General features: G+C 37.3%; 1 protein-coding gene across 4 annotated transcripts in view; it reads right to left on the bottom strand.

The window, feature by feature from the left end:
* Positions 1-18,081, bottom strand: part of MAP4K3 (mitogen-activated protein kinase kinase kinase kinase 3) — a 192,847-nt gene that overhangs the window by 80,610 nt on the left and 94,156 nt on the right. For 3 of the 4 annotated variants that reach the window (XR_009521463.1, XM_060026758.1, XM_060026759.1), the window contains exons 3-4: positions 17,349-17,439; positions 6,520-6,584 (exon numbers count right to left, since the gene is read on the bottom strand). Coding sequence is in view for 3 of the 4 variants with exons in the window: in XM_060026758.1 (XP_059882741.1) it covers positions 6,520-6,584; positions 17,349-17,439 (156 nt within the window). In the remaining variant the exon portion in view is untranslated. Of the gene's footprint in view, positions 1-6,519; positions 6,585-17,348; positions 17,440-18,081 lie in introns of those variants that run through there. The other variant, XM_060026760.1, reaches the window with a different exon arrangement.

Raw genomic sequence — 18,081 nt, 5'->3', positions numbered from 1 at the left:
GATTACCAGACAATCTAAGACTAAAAAATAAGTATGCTTAAATAAACTAAAGATATAAAAGAAGGGATGAAAAATTACAAGGAAAGAATAAGACAAAAAATGGAAAGAGATGTGAAATAGAACCAAACAATTTCTAGAAATGAAAAATATGGTCACCAAATTAGGTGTACAATCAGTGAACTGGAAGATGGTTACGAGTACCCTCAGTGCTCTGAGGGATTAAAAAGTGGAAAAATGAAGCTCACTTTAAGAGACATGGAGAGCTAATGTATATCGAACTGAAATTCTAGAAGGAGAGATCAGAGAACCTGAAGGAGAAAATATTTGAAGGGATAATAATTGATCATTGTCAGACTTGAGAAAAGAACTAAAATCTTGGACATAAGCACTTCAAGTCCCAAGCAGGAAAAGTAAATCTACATTTAGATACTAGAAGCACCAGAAATAAAGAGAAAAATCTTAAAAGCAATTACAAAGAAAGGAAGATTACCTGTAAAGGATCAAGTCAGCAGAAAGTGCCAAGAACTACAGAAACTAGAAGACAATAGTCCAGCATCTTCGAAATGCTAACAAAAATACCTGTCAATGGAGAAAATGTGCCTATGTCCACTTAAACTATCATTTAAGAATGAGGATCAAAGACTGAGAGTTTACCACTAGAGGCCTAGCTGAAAAAATCTTCAGGAAGAAAGAAATCAGTAAGTGTGGAAACAATAGTAGAGAAATTAGTCCAAATGAAGACAAAAAAGGGGAAAACAGCTTTTTGAATTTATAACAAGCTTCCAGAAATACCGTGTATGTTCTGCAATGTAAAATGATGACAAATATTTCTCAATTTTCACTAAACCTTTGAAATCAAAATGTCATTCATAAAAAGGAAAATTTTCTCAAATATGAAGAATAGCCACACACCTAAAAAAAAATATTCTCAGAAAATAACTTTTTTTTTCTTGCCTCCTTTGTCATAGATTAGTTGACCATAGGTGTGTGGGTTCATCTCTGGGCTTTCTATCCTGTTTCACTGATCTATATTTCTGTTTTGTGCCAGTACCATACTGTCTTGATTACTGTAGCTTTGTAGTATAGTCTGAAGTCAGGGAGTCTGATTCCTCCAGCTCCGTTTTTTTTTTTTTTTTTTCAGTACTTGGGCCTCTCACTGTTGTGGCCTCTCCTGTTGCAGAGCACAGGCTCCGGACACACAGGCTCAGTGGCCATGGCTCACGGGCCTAGCCGCTCTGCGGCATGTGGGATCTTCCAGACCGGGGCACGAACCCACGTCCCCTGCATCGGCAGGCGGACTCTCAACCACTGCGTCACCAGGGAAGCCCCAGCTCCGTTTTATTTTCCTCAAGATTGCTTTGGCTATTTGGGGTCTTTTGTGTCTCCATACAAATTTTAAGATTTTTTGTTCTAGTTCCATAAAAAATGCCATTGGTAATTTGATAGGGATTGCTGAATCTGTAGACTGCTATGGGTAGTATAGTCATTTTCACAATATTGATTCTTCCAATCCAAGAACATGGTATATCTCTCCATCTGTTTGTCTCATCTTTGATTTCTTTCATCAGTGTCTTATAGTTTTCTGAGTACAGGTCTTTTACCTCCTTAGGTAGATTTATTCCTAGATATTTTATTCTTTTCGCTGCAATGGTGAATGGGATTGTTTCCTTAATTTCTCTTTCTGATCTTTCGTTGTTAGTGTATAGGAATACAAGAGATTTCTGTGCATTAATTTTTTATCCTGTAACTTTACCAAATTCATTGATTAGCTCTAGTAGTTTTCTGGTGTCATCTTTAGCATTTTCTATGTATAGTACCATGTCATCTGCAAACAGTGAAAGTTTTACTTCTTTTCCAAGTCGAATTCCTTTTATTTCTTTTTCTTCTGATTACTGTGGCTAGGGCTTCCAAAACTATGTTGAATAAGAGTGGTGAGAGTGGACATCCTTGTCTTGTTCCTGATTTTAGAGTAAATGCTTTCAGTTTTTCACCATTGAGAATGATGGTTGCCATGGGTCTGTCATATATGGGCCTTTATTATGTTGATAATGCCCTCTATGCCCACTTTCTGAAGAGTTTTTTTTTTTTAATACATTTACTTATTTATTTGTTTTTGGCTGAACTGGGTCTTCATTGCTGCACGCGGGCTTTCTCTACTTGTGGCGAGCCGGGGCTACTCTTTGTTGTGGTGCACAGCCTTCTCACTGTGGTGGCTTCTCTTGTTGTGGAGCACGGGCTCTAGGTGCGTGGGCTTCAGTAGTTGTGGTACGTGGGCTTCAGTACTTGTGGCTTGCAGGCTCTAGAGTGCAGGCTCAGTAGGTGTAGCACACAGGCTTAGTTGCTCCGTGACATGTGGGATCTTCCTGGACCAGGGCTCAAACCCGTGTCCCCTGCATTGGCAGGCAGATTCTTAACCATTGCGCCACCAGGGAAGCCCTCTGGCGAGTTTTAATCATAAATTTGTGTTAAATTTTGTCAAAAGCTTTTTCTGCATCTATTGAGATGATCAGTAGGTTTTTATTCTTCAATTTGTTAATGTGGTGTATCACATTGATTGATTTGTGTATATTGAAGAAACCTTGCATCCCTGGGATAAATCCCACTTGATCATGGTGTATGATCCTTTTAATGTGTTGTTGGATTTTGTTTGCTAGTACTATGTTGAGGATTTTTGCATCTATATTCATCAGTGATACTGGTCTGTAATTTTCTCTTTTTTGTAGTATCTTTGTCTGGTTTTAGTATCAGACTGATGGTGGCCTTGTAGAATGAGTTTGGGAGTGTTCCTTCCTCTGCAATATTTTGAAAGAGTTCGAGAAGGATGGGTGTTAGCTCTTCTCTAAATGTTTGAAAGAATTCACCTCTGAAGCCATCTGGTCCTGGACTTTAGTTTCTTGTAAGATTTTTAATCACAGTTTCAATTTCAGTGCTTGAGATTGGTCTGTTTATATTTTCTATTTATTCCTGGTTCAGTCTTGGAAGGTTGTGCTTTTCTAAGAGTTTGTCCCTTTCTTCCAGGTTGTCCATTTTATTGGCATAGAGTTGCTTGTAGTAGTCTCTTAACGATGCTTTGTATTTCTGTGGGGTCTCTTGTAACTTCTCCTTTTTCATTTCTAATTTTATTGATTTGATTCCTCTCCCTCTTTTTCTTGATGAGTCTGGCTAAAGTTTATCAATTTTGATTATCTTCTCAAAGAACCAGGTTTTAGTTTCATTTCTTTGCTACTGTTTTGTTTCTATTTCATTTATTTCTACTCTGATAATTATGATTTCCTTCCTTCTACTAACTTTGGGTTTTGTTTGTTCTTCTTTCTCTAGCTCCTTTAGGTGTAAGGTTAGACTGTTTGAGATTTTTCTTTTTTCTTGAGGTGGATTGTACTGCTATAAACTTCCCTCTTAGAACTGCTTTTGCTTCATCCCATAGGTTTTGGATCGTCGTGTTTTCATTGTCATTTGTCTCTAGGTATTGTTTGATTTCCTCAGTGATCTCCTGGTTATTTAGTAGTGTATTGTTTAGCCTCCATGTGTTTGTGTTTTTTACGGTTTTTTTTCCCTGTAATTGACTTTTAATCTCATAGTGTTGTGGTTGGAAAAGATGCTTGATATGATTTCAATTTTCTTAAATTTACTGAGGCTGGATTTGCAACCTAAGATGTGATCTATCCGGGAGAATGTTCCATATGCACTTGAGAAGAAAGTGTAATCTGCTGTTTTGGGATGGAATGTCCTATAAATATCAATTAAATCTGGTCTACTGTGTCATTTAAAGCTTGTGTTTCCTTATTAACTTTCTGTCTGGATGATCTGTCCATTGGTGTAAGTGAGGTGTTAAGTCCTCCACTATTACTGTGTTACTATCAATTTCCTCTTTTATAGCTGTTAGCATTTGCCTTATGTATTGAGGTGCTCCTATGTTGGGTGCACATATATTTATAATTGTTGTATCTTCTTCTTGGATTGATCCCTTGATCATTATGGAGTGTCCTTCCTTGTCTCTTGTAATATTCTCTATTTTAAAGTCTGTTTTATCAGATATGAGTATTGCTACTCTGGCTTTCTTTTGATTTCCACTTGCATGGAATATGTTTTTCCATCCCCTCACTTCCAGTCTGTATGTGTCCCTAAGTCTTTAGTGGGTCTCTTTTAGACAGCATATATACAGGTCTTATTTTTTTATCCATTCAGCGAGCCTGTGTCTTTTGGTTGGAGCATTTAATCCATTCACATTTAAGGTAATTATCAATATGTATGTTCCTATTACCTTTTCCTTAATTGTTGTTTTTTTTTTTTGTGGTATGCGGGCCTCTCACTGTTGTGGCCTCTCCCATTGTGGAGCACAAGCTCCGGACGCGCAGGCTCAGCAGCCATGGCTCACGGGCCCAGCCGCTCCGTAGCATGTGGGATCCTCCCAGACCGGGGCACAAACCCATGTTCCCTGCATCGGCAGGCGGACTCTCAACCACTGTGCCACCAGGGAAGCCCTTGGGTTTGTTTTCGTAGGTCCTTTTCTTCTCTTGTGTTTCCCACTTAGAGAAGTTCCTTTAGGATTTCGTGTAGAGCTGGTTTGGTGACACTGACTTCTCTTAGCTTTTTCTTGTTTGTAAAGCTTCTGATTTCTCTATCAAATCTGAATGAGAACCTTGCTGGGTAGAGTATTCTTGCTTGTAGGTTCTTCACTTTTATCACTTTAAATATATCATGCCACTCCCTTCTGGCTTGTGGAGTTTCTGCTGAGAAATCAGCTGTTAACCTTATGGGAGTTCCCTTGTATGTTATTTGTCGTTTTTCCCTTGTTGCTTTTAATAATTTTTGTCTTTAATTTTTGTCAATTTGATTACAATGTGTCTCTGTGTGTTTCTCCTTGGGCTTATCCTGTCTGGGACTCTCTGTGCTTCCTGGGCTTGGGTGGCTATTTCCTTTCCCATGCTAGAGAAGTTTCTGACTATAACCTTTTGAAATATTTTCTCAGGTCCTTTCTCTCTCTCTTCTCCTTCTGGGACCCCTATAATGTGATTGTTGGTGCATTTAATGTTGCCTCAGAGGTCTCTTAGGCTGTCTTCATTTCTTATCATTCTTTTTTCTTTATTCTGTTCTGCGGTTGATTTCCACCATTCTGTCTTCCAGGTCACTTATCCGTTCTTCTGCCTGAGTTATTCTCCTATTGATTTCTTCTAGTGTATTTTTCATTTCAGTTGTTTTATTGTTCATTTCTGTCTGTTCTTTAATTCTTCTAGGGTTTGTTAAACATTTCTTGCATCTTCTCGATCTTTGCCTTCATTCTTTTTCTGAGGTCCTGAATCGTCTTCACTGTCATTATTCTGAATTCTTTTTCTGGAAGGTTGCCTATCTCCACTTCATTTAATTGTTTTTCTGGGGTTTTATATTGTTCCTTCATCTGGGACATAATCCTCTGCCTTTTAATTTTGTCTGTGATTGTGGTTTTTGTTCCACAGGCTGCAGGACTGTAGTTCTTCTTGCTTCTGCTGTCTGCCCTTCAATTTTTTTTTTTTTAATAATACATTTGAAAAATTGTTTTATTTTATTTACTTATTTATTTTTTGCCTGTTTTGAGTCTTTGTGGCTGTGTGTGGGCTTTCTCTAGTTGTGGCGAGCGGGGCTTACTCTTTGTTGCGGTGCATGGGCTTCTCACTGCGGTGGCTTACCTTGTTGCAGAGCATGGGCTCTAGGTATGTGGGCTTCAATAGTTGTGGCACGTGGGCTCAGTAGTTGTGGCACCTGGGTTAGGTGCTCTGCAGCATATGGGATCTTCCCAGACCAGGGCTCAAACCCATGTCCCCTGCAATGGCAGGTGGATTCTTAACCACTGTGCCACCAGGGAAGTCTCAGAAATAACTTTTCATGAAGCAGAAATGTTCCCATGTTTTTCCTTCTGGCTTTCTTTTGGCCATGTGGCACGGCATGCAGTATCCTAGTTCCCCAACCATGGATCCAACCTGTGCCCCTTGCAGTGGAAGTGTGGAGTCTTAACCACTGGACCACCAGGCAAGTCCCTCCTTCTGGCTTTCAAGGCTCTCTAGATCTGACCACACTCTCCAAATACACCCCAGACAGACCAGTGAGAGTGATCTAACATGTCACACCTTCACATCACTGTGCTGCTGGAGTACACTTGTGTCTCTTCTTTGTATCCATGGTTTACCTATCTTTTAAAGACCAATTTAAAGCCCACTTTCTTCATTAAGCCTTCTAAAACAGTTCCAGAAAATCTATCCTTTCCTGTTTCCTATTCCAACTGAACTGACTATATATAATATACCTTCTTTAGAATTAGCAAATAATTCAACTGTGTGTAATTTCTCAACTTATAAAGTGAATGCTCCTTTCGTCTGTATATATCTTTTTTTTTTTTCGTCTGTATATATCTTAAATTTCCTTATGTATCCAAATAGCATAATGATAAAACACACTTTCCTCAAAACAACATTAATGTTTAACATAGTAAATAACTGTATTTTAAGAATTTCTACTTAATCTCTTTCACATATACTTCGGTCTTACCATGATAAATATCCTGTAAAGAACCACCTCCACAAAACTCCATGCAAATCCAAAGTTTATCTCGCCTATAAAAAGAAAATAAGCATTATCACATTTTCATGATTAAAGTTATTTGAAGTAACAAGTATTTTAAGGTCGTACGCCAATACCTTGAAAAACCACATAAATGCAATGTGCTAAGAGAAAAGCTAATATCTATGAGTAAACGAATTACTTAACATAATGTGTTGCTGTAACTCAACCCAAGGTTTTAATCCTTAAAATACACGATTTGTAGGATGTAAAGATGTCATTTGGCACATCCAAATGAGAGAAAATGTCCCTTTAGTTAAAAAGTCCCCTCCCTCACAGTTTATCCATCTACCCTATGACTGCATTATAAAAGTTAAATGTTAATTAAAAGGTTCATACCAAAAATTACATAGAGAAGATTCATCAGAGAATAGCCAATACATCTCAAAGTGTATCACTTTGATGGCTCTTCTCATTGACAAAACAGACAAAATGTAAACTTTACCCTCATATCTAGACTCAACAAAGATCTTTCCAAAATAACCTTTGTTAAAAATTTATCACTCACTTGTCTTTAGTAGCATTTCTCTTTCACATTCACATTATAAGACAGCATAACCACATAGTCACAGGAGAAATAATTAGCAAAGCCATAATCTCTTATTCCTTTGTTGAATCATTCATTACTTCATCTCAAAATGTAACAGGAAATGTACTATTCTTGGGGGGCAGAGATGGAATAGAAAGTCTCTGAACTCAGCAAGCTCAGTCTAACACGGAAGAAAGATTCTGCCTTAATAATATGTTGGTGTCTCTTACCACTGCATTCACAGTGCCTAGAAGGATACCAGTAAATGAATACCTTTTTCATAAATTAATGAATGCATGAGTAATTGAAATAATAAACAAATCGATTAGTACCAGGATCAGCAAATTATGGCCAGTGGGCCAAATCTAGCCTGCTGCCTGATTTTGTATAGCCCAGGGACTATGAATGGTTTTCATATTTTTAAACGGTTGGGGGGGAGGTTTCAAAAGAAGAATATTATTTCTTGACATGTGACAATTCTGTGAAATTCAAATTTTAGTGTCCATGTGAAGGTATGTTGGAATACAGTCACACTCATTCATTTACATATTATCTATGGCTGTTTTTGTACTAAAACAGCAGAGGTGAGCAACTGTGACAGAGAGAAACATACGAAGTCCACAAAGCCTAAAATATTTACTATATGGTCATTTACAGAAAAGGTTTGCTGACCCTTGGACTGTATTATAGTTTGATTAATGCACAATTCAGGCATGTATAAAGTTCTGTGAGAACCCAGAGGTAAAAATAATTAGGAGAGTCAATGGAAATTTTAAGGGAGGAAATAACATTTGAGTTGGGTCTTGAAGTTAAAGTCGGAATTCACCACTAAGAGACAGGGAAAGGGCCTGTGCAAAAGAATGAAAATTTGATGACACATTTTAGAGACTGTGGGTGATTTAGTGTGAGTTGAACTCAGGTTACCTGAAGAGAGAATGGCAGGAAGTGAAGCTAGAATAGGCTGAGGTCATACTGTAAAACAGTGGTTGGTTTGTATATTCCTCCGTTTAGTTACTTTCATCTGGATAGTCTCTAGTTTGTCAATGTCTCTTAAAATGTGGCACCCAGAATCAAGTACTAGTCTGAATACTGCATGAACAGTGCATTAACAAGTGGAGCTGTTATCAGGATTGGACCACATATGGCAGTGGTGGTGTGATTAAGCAGACCTGAGAGGTGAGCTGACTTGGTTGGGTGTGATGGACCATGCACCATATATCAAGGGAACACAACCTGTCAGTGTGAAGGTCAGCAAACTTAAAAGAGTACAGAGTAAAAAGTACCATGATTTTAGAGGCAAAGCTGAAGATAGTGAAGCCCAGAGAAAGAAATCAGGACCTCAAATTCACAGGTGGTCCACATACCAGTGAAACTGAGTCATGACTGCTGACGGTAAAGTATGACCTAGTTGCCCAGTGGCCTGGTTTGAATAACTCACAGAATGGATGCCTGGGGGCTGGCAGATGCATGGTCTCATCCGAAACGATGAAGGCATTTATGACTGGTGACTGTTACACAGGGAGAAATCTAAATCCCCCTGAGAATCAAATAATTATGTCCTTTATATGAACACTTCTATTTCTTATTAACTTCAGCTTCTTAGCAACTGCATTCAACTGCTGGTTTGCAGTTTGAAGTTAACTAAAACCTCTAGATCTTTTTTTACATAGAAGTGGTCAGATGAGTTTCCTTTCTAGCTCCCTATTTGTATATCTGGTTCACTGAAACTATGCACAGGACCTTGTCCTTATTTGTTAAATTTCATCCTTAAAAGGAAAAAAAAAGAAGTTTTCACATGCATCTTATTAGCTCTCCAATTATTTTACTTAAAATAATTGGAGACACTATTGTGACACTATTTCTAAGTGTAAATACACCCCTCCTACCCCACGCTCCAGAAGTCGTTGGTTAGAAAGCCCCTAATCAGGAGCAAGAGCTTTGCGTATAAACTATGTGGACCTGCACTACTGAGTTTACTAATGAGCTTAAGGAGCATTAGGAGTAACTTTTCCACTGGTGACATGAATGGCACTCTAACTACGTAGACTGCTCAGAATGACCATTTGGCACCTCTCTGTGCCTCTGCTTAAACTGAGGTATAAAACTGGCAAGTCTATCAACCAATATTCTTTGAAATGATGCTTAGACTCCAATTTAATATGTGTAATGCAGGATTTCATAGCCTGATCTCTCTAGACTGAGTCCTTCCTCTAGAACAGTGATTCTCAAAGTGCGGTCTGGAGGCCTCTGAGAGTCCTGGAGATCCTTTCAGGGGGTCAGCAAAGTCAAACTCATTTTCATAACAACACTAAAAATTATTTGCCCTTTGCACTCTGTCTTGAAAATACAGTGGAGTTTTCCAGACACTACAGGAGCAGGAAGTGTGATGATGATGTCATCCCTCTGACAGTTACTGGAATATGTGCTTATGTATTCTTGTTTCAAATGTTTCTCAATTTTAATATCTAATATAGTAAATATCAATAGATATAACCCACACAAACCAAAGCTCTTTGGGGGTACTCAATCATTTTTAAGAGTGTAAAATAAAAGGGGTTCTAAGACCAAAGTGCTTGAGAACTACTGCTCTAAAATATTTTCACATCTGCTGCACATGAAACTTTCATATAAAATTCCTGCCTCAAGGGCTTAAGCAACAGGCAGCAGGGACTTCTCACATCTCACAGAAACTGGCTGAATTGTTTTGGGGTCTGCTCAGGATAAGTAAACTGCTTAGTAAAGGACCTGGACTATACGCCCAATGAACGTAAGTTGTTTTCTACTCCTTTTGTTGTATTTTGTCTTGTTGTGTTTTATTTATGTGAGGCACCTTAAACTGCTCCTGGAACTCAGTGAAAGTGTAATTAAGTAAACTTGCCTTTTTCTTTTTTTTAAGAAAAAAAATAGAAGAGAGATGGGATTGATTTGACATAACTTCTTACTAAAGTAATGCTAATCACCACTTCCTTCCTATAAGCGCTCACTAATTATGTGATTAATAATTTATCTTAGATGTTTGCTGGGGACAGATGACTGACATCAAGTTTAACAGTCTGTATTTTCTAGAAATCACCTTTTCCTTTCCTTTGCAAATTGGTCAATGCTGATCACTAATCTTTTGACACCCCTCCTATTTGTCAAGACACTCACCGACAGTGGATGACAATCATGTCTGCTATATTTTCAGTATAGTAATGAGATATAATTTATATAAATCTAAAAGGCTTACATTCATTTAAAGTGTCTGGTGCTCTATAATTATCTAGTCACCTATCTGTACTTCAATTCCTTCTTAATAATGCTTTTATTAAGCATTATTTTCCTACCCTTTCCAGTTTGAAAACAATTCTCCTTGTAAAGAAAATGGATGCAGGAAATGAGTTCTCTGCTTTCTTACATATTTCAATATTATACCATCCTCTACTTGAAGCTGGTCTACTCCCTTTCCCACCTTGCTTAAAAACACAATTTTCTGTTCACTCTATGTAAAATGACTTTCCAACTTACAGACTGAGAAAAAAAAATCATAATTATATATTTAATACTTTACCTTTTAAGATGCCTAAAACACTTTACCTTTACAACATTCTATTTAGTTAAGTCTGCTATTATCAAAAACGCCTGAATATTTAGAGTCTATTAGAAAAATGACTTCCATCTGTTCTAAGAATGTCTCTCTTGTGATGGTAAATCTGCATTTGCTTTTGGTCACTCACCAAGCCATCTGCCTAACGGGAAAGGACTTGAATCAGATCAGTCCATTTGATGCAGGCCAATAAATTACAAAATCTTTGTCCCTGGGTATCTGAACTAAAATAAAATTAATCACTGAGGTAAATATACAATATATCACTATTAATTCTCTGGCTCAACAAATCCTTATAATTCTTCTTTCTTATTCTGTAAAATTATCTTTCTATATGACAAGGAATAAAAAAATAAGTAGAGGGGGGAAAAGTTCACTATTTTCATCTTCTAGTTCAATGTTTACTAGAGCATATAGGAACTAACATTCTAATAACTATTTCATTAAATTAAAGAGGTTATCATTTCTAAAACACACCTTTTAATCTTCCCACACTGAACTAAGTATAATTATTTATGTATTTTGCCCAAATATAACATGATTTAAAAAGAAAAATAAAATATGAGCATGATCACCAAGGATAAACAGCTCTCAAACGTCTGCTAGAAACTAGCAGACCAGTCACTCTCCCGGGACAGGATGCCTAGTCATGCCCCACACTGCTGTACCCTGTACTTTACTGTAGGCTATCTTGTTGACCAAAGCACTTGCCAATGGCTACTCCATCACATTCAGCAAAATAATTCAACTGTAACCTCAACTGTCAATGTGAAAAACGAAAAGTTTAATAACTGCTAGATGTTTTAGTTTAGGATAGCTCATGTTAATGTGTGCTGAATTAAAATGTTGTGGTTCATTTTTAAACAAATAGGCAAAAACGACCGCATTCCAAAAAGTTATACGTAACCCATCCACCTTCTTCCCCTTTAACAATGAGGGGTAGCTATGTATTCAGAGGATACAAGGTGACCTATTTCTCTATAATTGTACTTAACACTCCCAGTTTGGCATAATATTTGACAAAGAACGGGTCACTGGACAGCAGTCCTATGTGAAGTATGTTCCCCAAAAGAAACCACTGCACAGTTAAATCAGTTTTAGAAATGTCATATACTACAGTCTTCTCTTCTCTTGGAAATTAACAACGCCACTGGTATTTTAAGGTCTCTGAGAAATCCTGTGGGGGGGGGGGGAGTGGGGCACAGAATAGAAGGAGAAAGGGAAGGAGGAGGTGTGGAGAGGGAAGAAAAGGTGGGAAAAGGAGGAGGAAGATTAGAAAGAGGGGAAGAAAGGGGATGGAATGTTGGGAAGGGGAGAATGGAGAAGAGGAAGAAGGGGAAAAGATAACAGAGCAGAGGGCAGAGGGAAAATGAAGAAGAGAAAGAAGAAATACAACTTCTCTAATTTTGTTTAGTTCGCTACATCCCCCAATTATTTTTTCCATAGACCCATTTTTTCACATATCAGCATCCCTCTGAACAGATGTTCCGTAGAAATACCCCAGCAATACTGGTATAAAGAAGTATCTCATAAGGTAGTTCCACCAAATTTCTTAAAGAGGACCATTAGTGAAAAACTGGTAAAATCCAAATGCAGTATCTTAGTTTAGCTAACATATTGTACCAGTGTTAATTTCTTAGTTTTGACAAATGTCCCAGGGTTATGTAAGATGTTAACACCAGGGAAAGCTGCGAGAACTCTTTGTACTATCTTTGCAACTTTTATGTAAATCTAACATATTCCAAGATTAAGTTTCCTTTTTTAAAAAAAGACAGTAGCTGGGTATAAACTAAAGTGACTTAATTTACTTTATTTTCATAGTGTGAGCATTCAAAAACGCATTTTCAGTTAAGATTCTGTGGTTTCCCTGGCAAGTCCTGTCTCTGGCTCTAGAAAAAAAATTTCTTCCAGTTTCTATATAACTCAAGGGACTACAAGTCCTGGCAAGTCCTGTCTCTGGCTCTAGAAAAAAAATTTCTTCCAGTTTCTATATAACTCAGGGGACTACCATCTCTTTCTTGGATTACTGTAATAAATGTACCGTATAAAATTAACTGACTCCTTGTCTCAATACCCTACACCCCAAGTCCATTCCCCCATAGAATATACTACCTCTGTGTTAAAACCTTCCAACAAGTATGCTCAATACATATAGGTCCTAATTAAGGCATAAAAGGTTTCTTTTTTGCCTAAATCTCCACAGCCTTAACCTGCTGAACTACACCCTTTCCCCTTAAACTGTAATATGAGATTATTTGCTATCTCCTGAACACTTCATGATTTTTTCATGCATCCATTTCCTTTGTCAGAAATTACAATTTTCTACATACATATACACACCACAGTAAATGCATACTAATCCTCTAACACCCAGTATTTGGGAATAACATCATTCAAAGAGCTCTCTCTGATTCCCTTTGACAAAATCAGATATTCTACCACATCTTTATCACTTTATATCTTACGTCAAAATGATTACTGCACCCTAGCATTGCAATTATTTGCTCATGTCTATTTTTTCTATTCAGTAGTAAGCTCCTTAAAGGCAAGGACTGTTTTATCTATCTTAACATCTCCAGAAATCAATACAGCACTCTAGACATCCTAAGAAATAATGTAAACACACTTTGTAAGTGGTGATGATTCATAAATATATTATTACTATGAGTTAAATCATGTTCATCTAAACTACTACTCTGGATTTCAAAGGTTTAAAATATCTGATCTAAATAAAAGTGTTTTCGGTGCATGGATCTGACCTTCTGACAGCTCATCTTTTGAGGATCATTTGCTGTTCGTCAAAGCTGAGCATTATGAGTTCAGACTAGAAAGGAATGTTCCAATTTTCTTAATTTATTCTTAAAGGATATGCTGGGCGAAGGAATGCTTAGAAGAATCTGAAGTTAAGATCATTCTTTGCTTAAAAGAAGCAATCGTTTAGCTCTACTGAGAATAAAGAATAGGTCTATGGTGATTTAAATCTGTTGTTTTGTAAATATACACACAGAAATACACAGATAAAAATATTTACCACACCAGGTCTATTTACTTTAAATTCTAAACTTTCAGAGAAAAGTTTTCTCTATCCAGTTCTTGTTGTACAGTATGTGTAATTAGGCACTTAATAAACACAGGCTTTTAATGATGTTGAAGAGCAAGTAAGGACGGCCCCATCAAGAGTATCAGGCTTCTCTTTCTTACAGGAGCTCAGTCTCAATATTCCTTTGGGAAGTGAGCATAGCTCACTATAACCCTGTTATAAAATACGCTTCTGAACTTAATTATTTGCTGGTCATCTATTCAGTAAATTCATAGGGTTAAGTCTGATTTCCTGGAGGGGAAATTTATTAATGGTCAAACCACGTTACTTCAGTTTACTCAATTTTTTGGTCCAAATTTGTTATAATAGGCTATAATGCAACAAGATAGAAGGAAGAAGGTCAATAAGAACAGTATATATTTTAGGGGGTTTGTATCAAGTTCAAACAAACAAGCTCATTGCCTTCTGAAAACTCATTCAGTAATGAGAAAGAAGCCAAGAAACCATGTTCCCTCTGAGACTAAATCTGCCATTTCCGGACTAAGTAATATGTACACCAAAAAGACTGCTGGCTAGGTACCTGCAGAGCCAGGTTTAAATCCCAGCACCAACAATGAGTAGCTGGATAACCTAAAGAAGTCATTTATCCAGCAGTCTCTCTTCTATCAGCAAAAAAAAAAAAAAAGTGGGCTAAGTGACAAGACCTCTTGGTCCCTTCTAGCTCTAACACCCCACAAGGCTAATCATTATCCCATAGTCCAAATTTGCCTGAGTCTAGACTTTAATTAGTGAAGCAGGGAAGAATTTCTATAGAAGAAAAGAGCTAAAGAAAGAGAGGATTAATCGCTGTTCCACATTATACTACCAATTGCTTTTGTATCACTTTCATCAACTATACGTTACAGAATAAAATTATATGTTTAAATCAGTTTTCCTATATCAGATCATACAACTCCAAATGAACACTCTTTATTTAAAAAAAAAAAAAGAATGACCCTAATTTTGTCTGTTTCACGACGGTTTCTGGGCAGTTTTGCTCTCTGTATCCTTATACTTAGATTAAAATAAAAGTATCCTCTAAAAAAAATCCATCGAGTTACACACAAAACAGAAACTTGCACACTGTTCTGTATGTATACTATGCTTCAATTTAAAAGGTTTACTTGTAAAAAAAAGGATATTCAAAATACAGTCAGAATACATGGTTCCTGATATCTAAAAGTAAGTACAATTGTTGTTAGGCATAACCTCAAATTGGCTCTCTTGTAGCATGTCTCATGGTTAAGGTTAAAGAGTGTGTTACTACAGAGTTGTGCTATTTTGCCCCAAGTCTCAACAAAAATGAATACAAACCCAGAAGGAATTCTGTATTCCGGTAACAAGATCAAACGTTTTGCTGCCTAACCTGTGTGGGAAGGCTCTTGCCTAAGTAACCCAGAAAGTCAAATGTCCAGTTTAGCTTAATGTTACTTTTTGAATTTTGAGGGGTGGGGTGGGTGGGTGTGAAGTACTGGAAGTTTATTTGGTCAGCTTTTTTGGCAAGGAAGTAGAAAGGCCAAGTCAAAAGTCATGTGATCCATAAGCACAATACCACAGAAAGAACTAGGACCCTCCTCTGTCAATAACTTGAAATGAGACTGTGAACTAAATACTCGATGTGAAACTCTCAAACACCTTATTTGTAAAATGGAAATAATATTTACCATAGAGTAATATTCCTAAGAGCGTTGTTGAAAAGATCAAATTAGGCACTAACCTGACGGTATTTAAAAAACAGTTAACAGTAATAGTAATCATAGCAATAGTAGTAGCAATACAAGTTAACATTTATTGAGCATTTATTATATGCTCTAACCATTGTTCTTAACACTTTACTTATACTTACCAACTACCCTTGTAGTTATCACATCATGTATCTATTATTATTATCCTTATTTTATAGATGAGGAAATGGAGGCACAGAGTGGTTAAGTAATTTGCCATAAGTCACAAAGTTAGTAAGTGATGGAGTCAGGACTCAACCAACCCAACCAACCTGACTCCAGAACTCAAGCTCTAAACTACCAACTATACTACTGTCTCTGTGGCAAAAAGATCATGCTCATTTCACCACACCAAGGTTGCCATGTAAGTGGGTGGGGATCTCCTGGAATAACAGGTTAGGCTTTGGATGGTCCCATATTTCTGGAAGACTCAGAACATGTTTGAGAAATTCTCAGTTCAATGTCCCTGGGGAAACACAAAAACTCTTAAAAAAAGATCTGTTTGCTCTTGGGGGAAGAAAACTTTGTAATGCTTCTCCCAAATGAGTCTAAGTAGGATCATTTTGTTAGGACCAATAACAGTGAAACAAATTGTTTTGAAGTGACAATTTACATGTGTTGGCAGAAATCAGTTATTTGTATCATGAGCTTAAATGATTGTAAGGGACTTCTTTGAGCTGATGGAGTAACTGCCTGTGCTGGGTCTGTCCATAAGATAAAAACTGATGCAGAAACTGTTGTTAGGTTGTTGTCTGAACCACCCACCATTAAAACAGTTTTAAACTGGCTGTTAAAGAACCCATTCAAAATGTTTAACAGCCACTGACCTCGGGGTAGCACCTGTCCCTACGTGAACTAAAGTCCCATTAAACCCACCCTTTGACCTCGATGAAGGTGGACAATCAAAGCTATCCAAGAGCGGTTAGAATCAAGAAGAGCTGGTCCGCCTGGCCTTTCACAAGCTGGAAGGAAGAGAGGGCAGAAGTGCCCCGTCTTTTCCATATGCTGTGCCTGCATCAGAAAAGAAGTGTTTTGTACTTGGCTCACAGACAGAATGGGAGCTGTAATAAGATACATCCTTATTCTTACCCTACAGTATATGGGAACCAAACAGAAGAGTTTTTTAAATACCTAAGAAAACATTCTCTAATCCTTCCCCTTTGGAAGGAACCTTGGAAACAACTAGGTCACAGTGCTCAACTCAACTGCATACAGAAGTGAATGGAAACGCAAGATCTGGCCTTGAGGTCATCCCCTATGGAATATGACCTGGGGAACCTGGCTTGGTCCTGCCAAACCAAAACAAGGGGCGGCAAATTCAGTCCTTCTAAGTTCACTTTAGGACCTGGGAAAATAAGAAGTTAGTAAAATAATTATAATTCCTAGTCCTCTGGATAAAATGAAGGGAAGGGATGATGCAATACTTTGAGGCTAGAAGCACAAAAGAAAAAAAAACGTTCTAAAGGTTCTAATAAAAACAACAGATATACTTTGTAAATTCACCCAAGACTAGAAGAAAGGGGCAACAGAATGGCGTATTTAGATCTCTTGTCTACCACAGGAAGACTAACCATAAAGGTCAGTTTTTACTTGCCAGCTTCCTCACTGAAACTACACCCAGAATTCCCAAGAGTATAACAGACAAATCATGGACTATGGTATGGGGTACAGAATTAACATAAAGAGGTCATAAATAAAAATTCCATTCATATGAAGATATCTTATTTTCAAAGCATGAAGAAAACTACAAAACTTGGTATTAGAGCTAACTTTATTTTGTTAAATGTATTAGGTGATGGAAATCATTACTGCTTTTCATAAGGGAAACAAACAATGTACCTGAGATAGCTTCCAAAATAAGCAACAATATTTGGGTGCTTACAGTCTTTCATCATAATAATTTCTTGCTGCACAACTGCAAAGTCTTCTCCTAGAATAAAAAATAAGCAAGTTGAATATTTAGTAGGTAAATTTCAAAATGTCGATTTCTTTCAAAACATAAAAAATGTTATTGATATTATTTTTAATGACAATTTCAGTCCTATCTTGACAGAAAGTAAAGTACAATGATTAAAAAGTATGAACTCTGGTCCCAGACTATGTTGGATTCAAATCCCAACTCTGTCCCTTACTAAGCTGTGTGAACTTGGGCAAGTTACTTGACCTCTCTGTGCCAATTTCTTCCTCTGTAAAATAGGGATAAAACTAATAATAATCTATCTTATATGGCTATTGTAAGGGTTAGGTGGGCTAATGTATGTAAAATGCTTAGAACAGTATCTGACACAGAGTAAGCACTAGATAAGCATTTGCTATTATTACAATTATGCCATCATATAATTCACTAGAAATACATTATGTTTTCCCTTTCTTAGCAAATAACATTCAATATAATTTTATTTATTTATTTATTTTTGGCTGCGTTGGGTCTTCGTTGCTGCGTGTGGGCTTTCTCTACTTGTGGCAAGCAGGGGCAACTCTTCGTTGCAGTGTGCGGGCTTCTCCTGTGGTGGCTTCTCTTGATGCGGAGCATGAGCTCTAGGCACGTGGGCTTCAGTAGTTGTGGCACGCG

The sequence above is a fragment of the Delphinus delphis genome, chromosome 12, assembly GCF_949987515.2.
Source record: "Delphinus delphis chromosome 12, mDelDel1.2, whole genome shotgun sequence".
Lineage (NCBI taxonomy): Eukaryota > Metazoa > Chordata > Mammalia > Artiodactyla > Delphinidae > Delphinus > Delphinus delphis.
The sequence above is the reverse complement of the archived record's forward strand: the minus strand, read 5'-3'. Positions and strand labels throughout refer to the sequence as shown.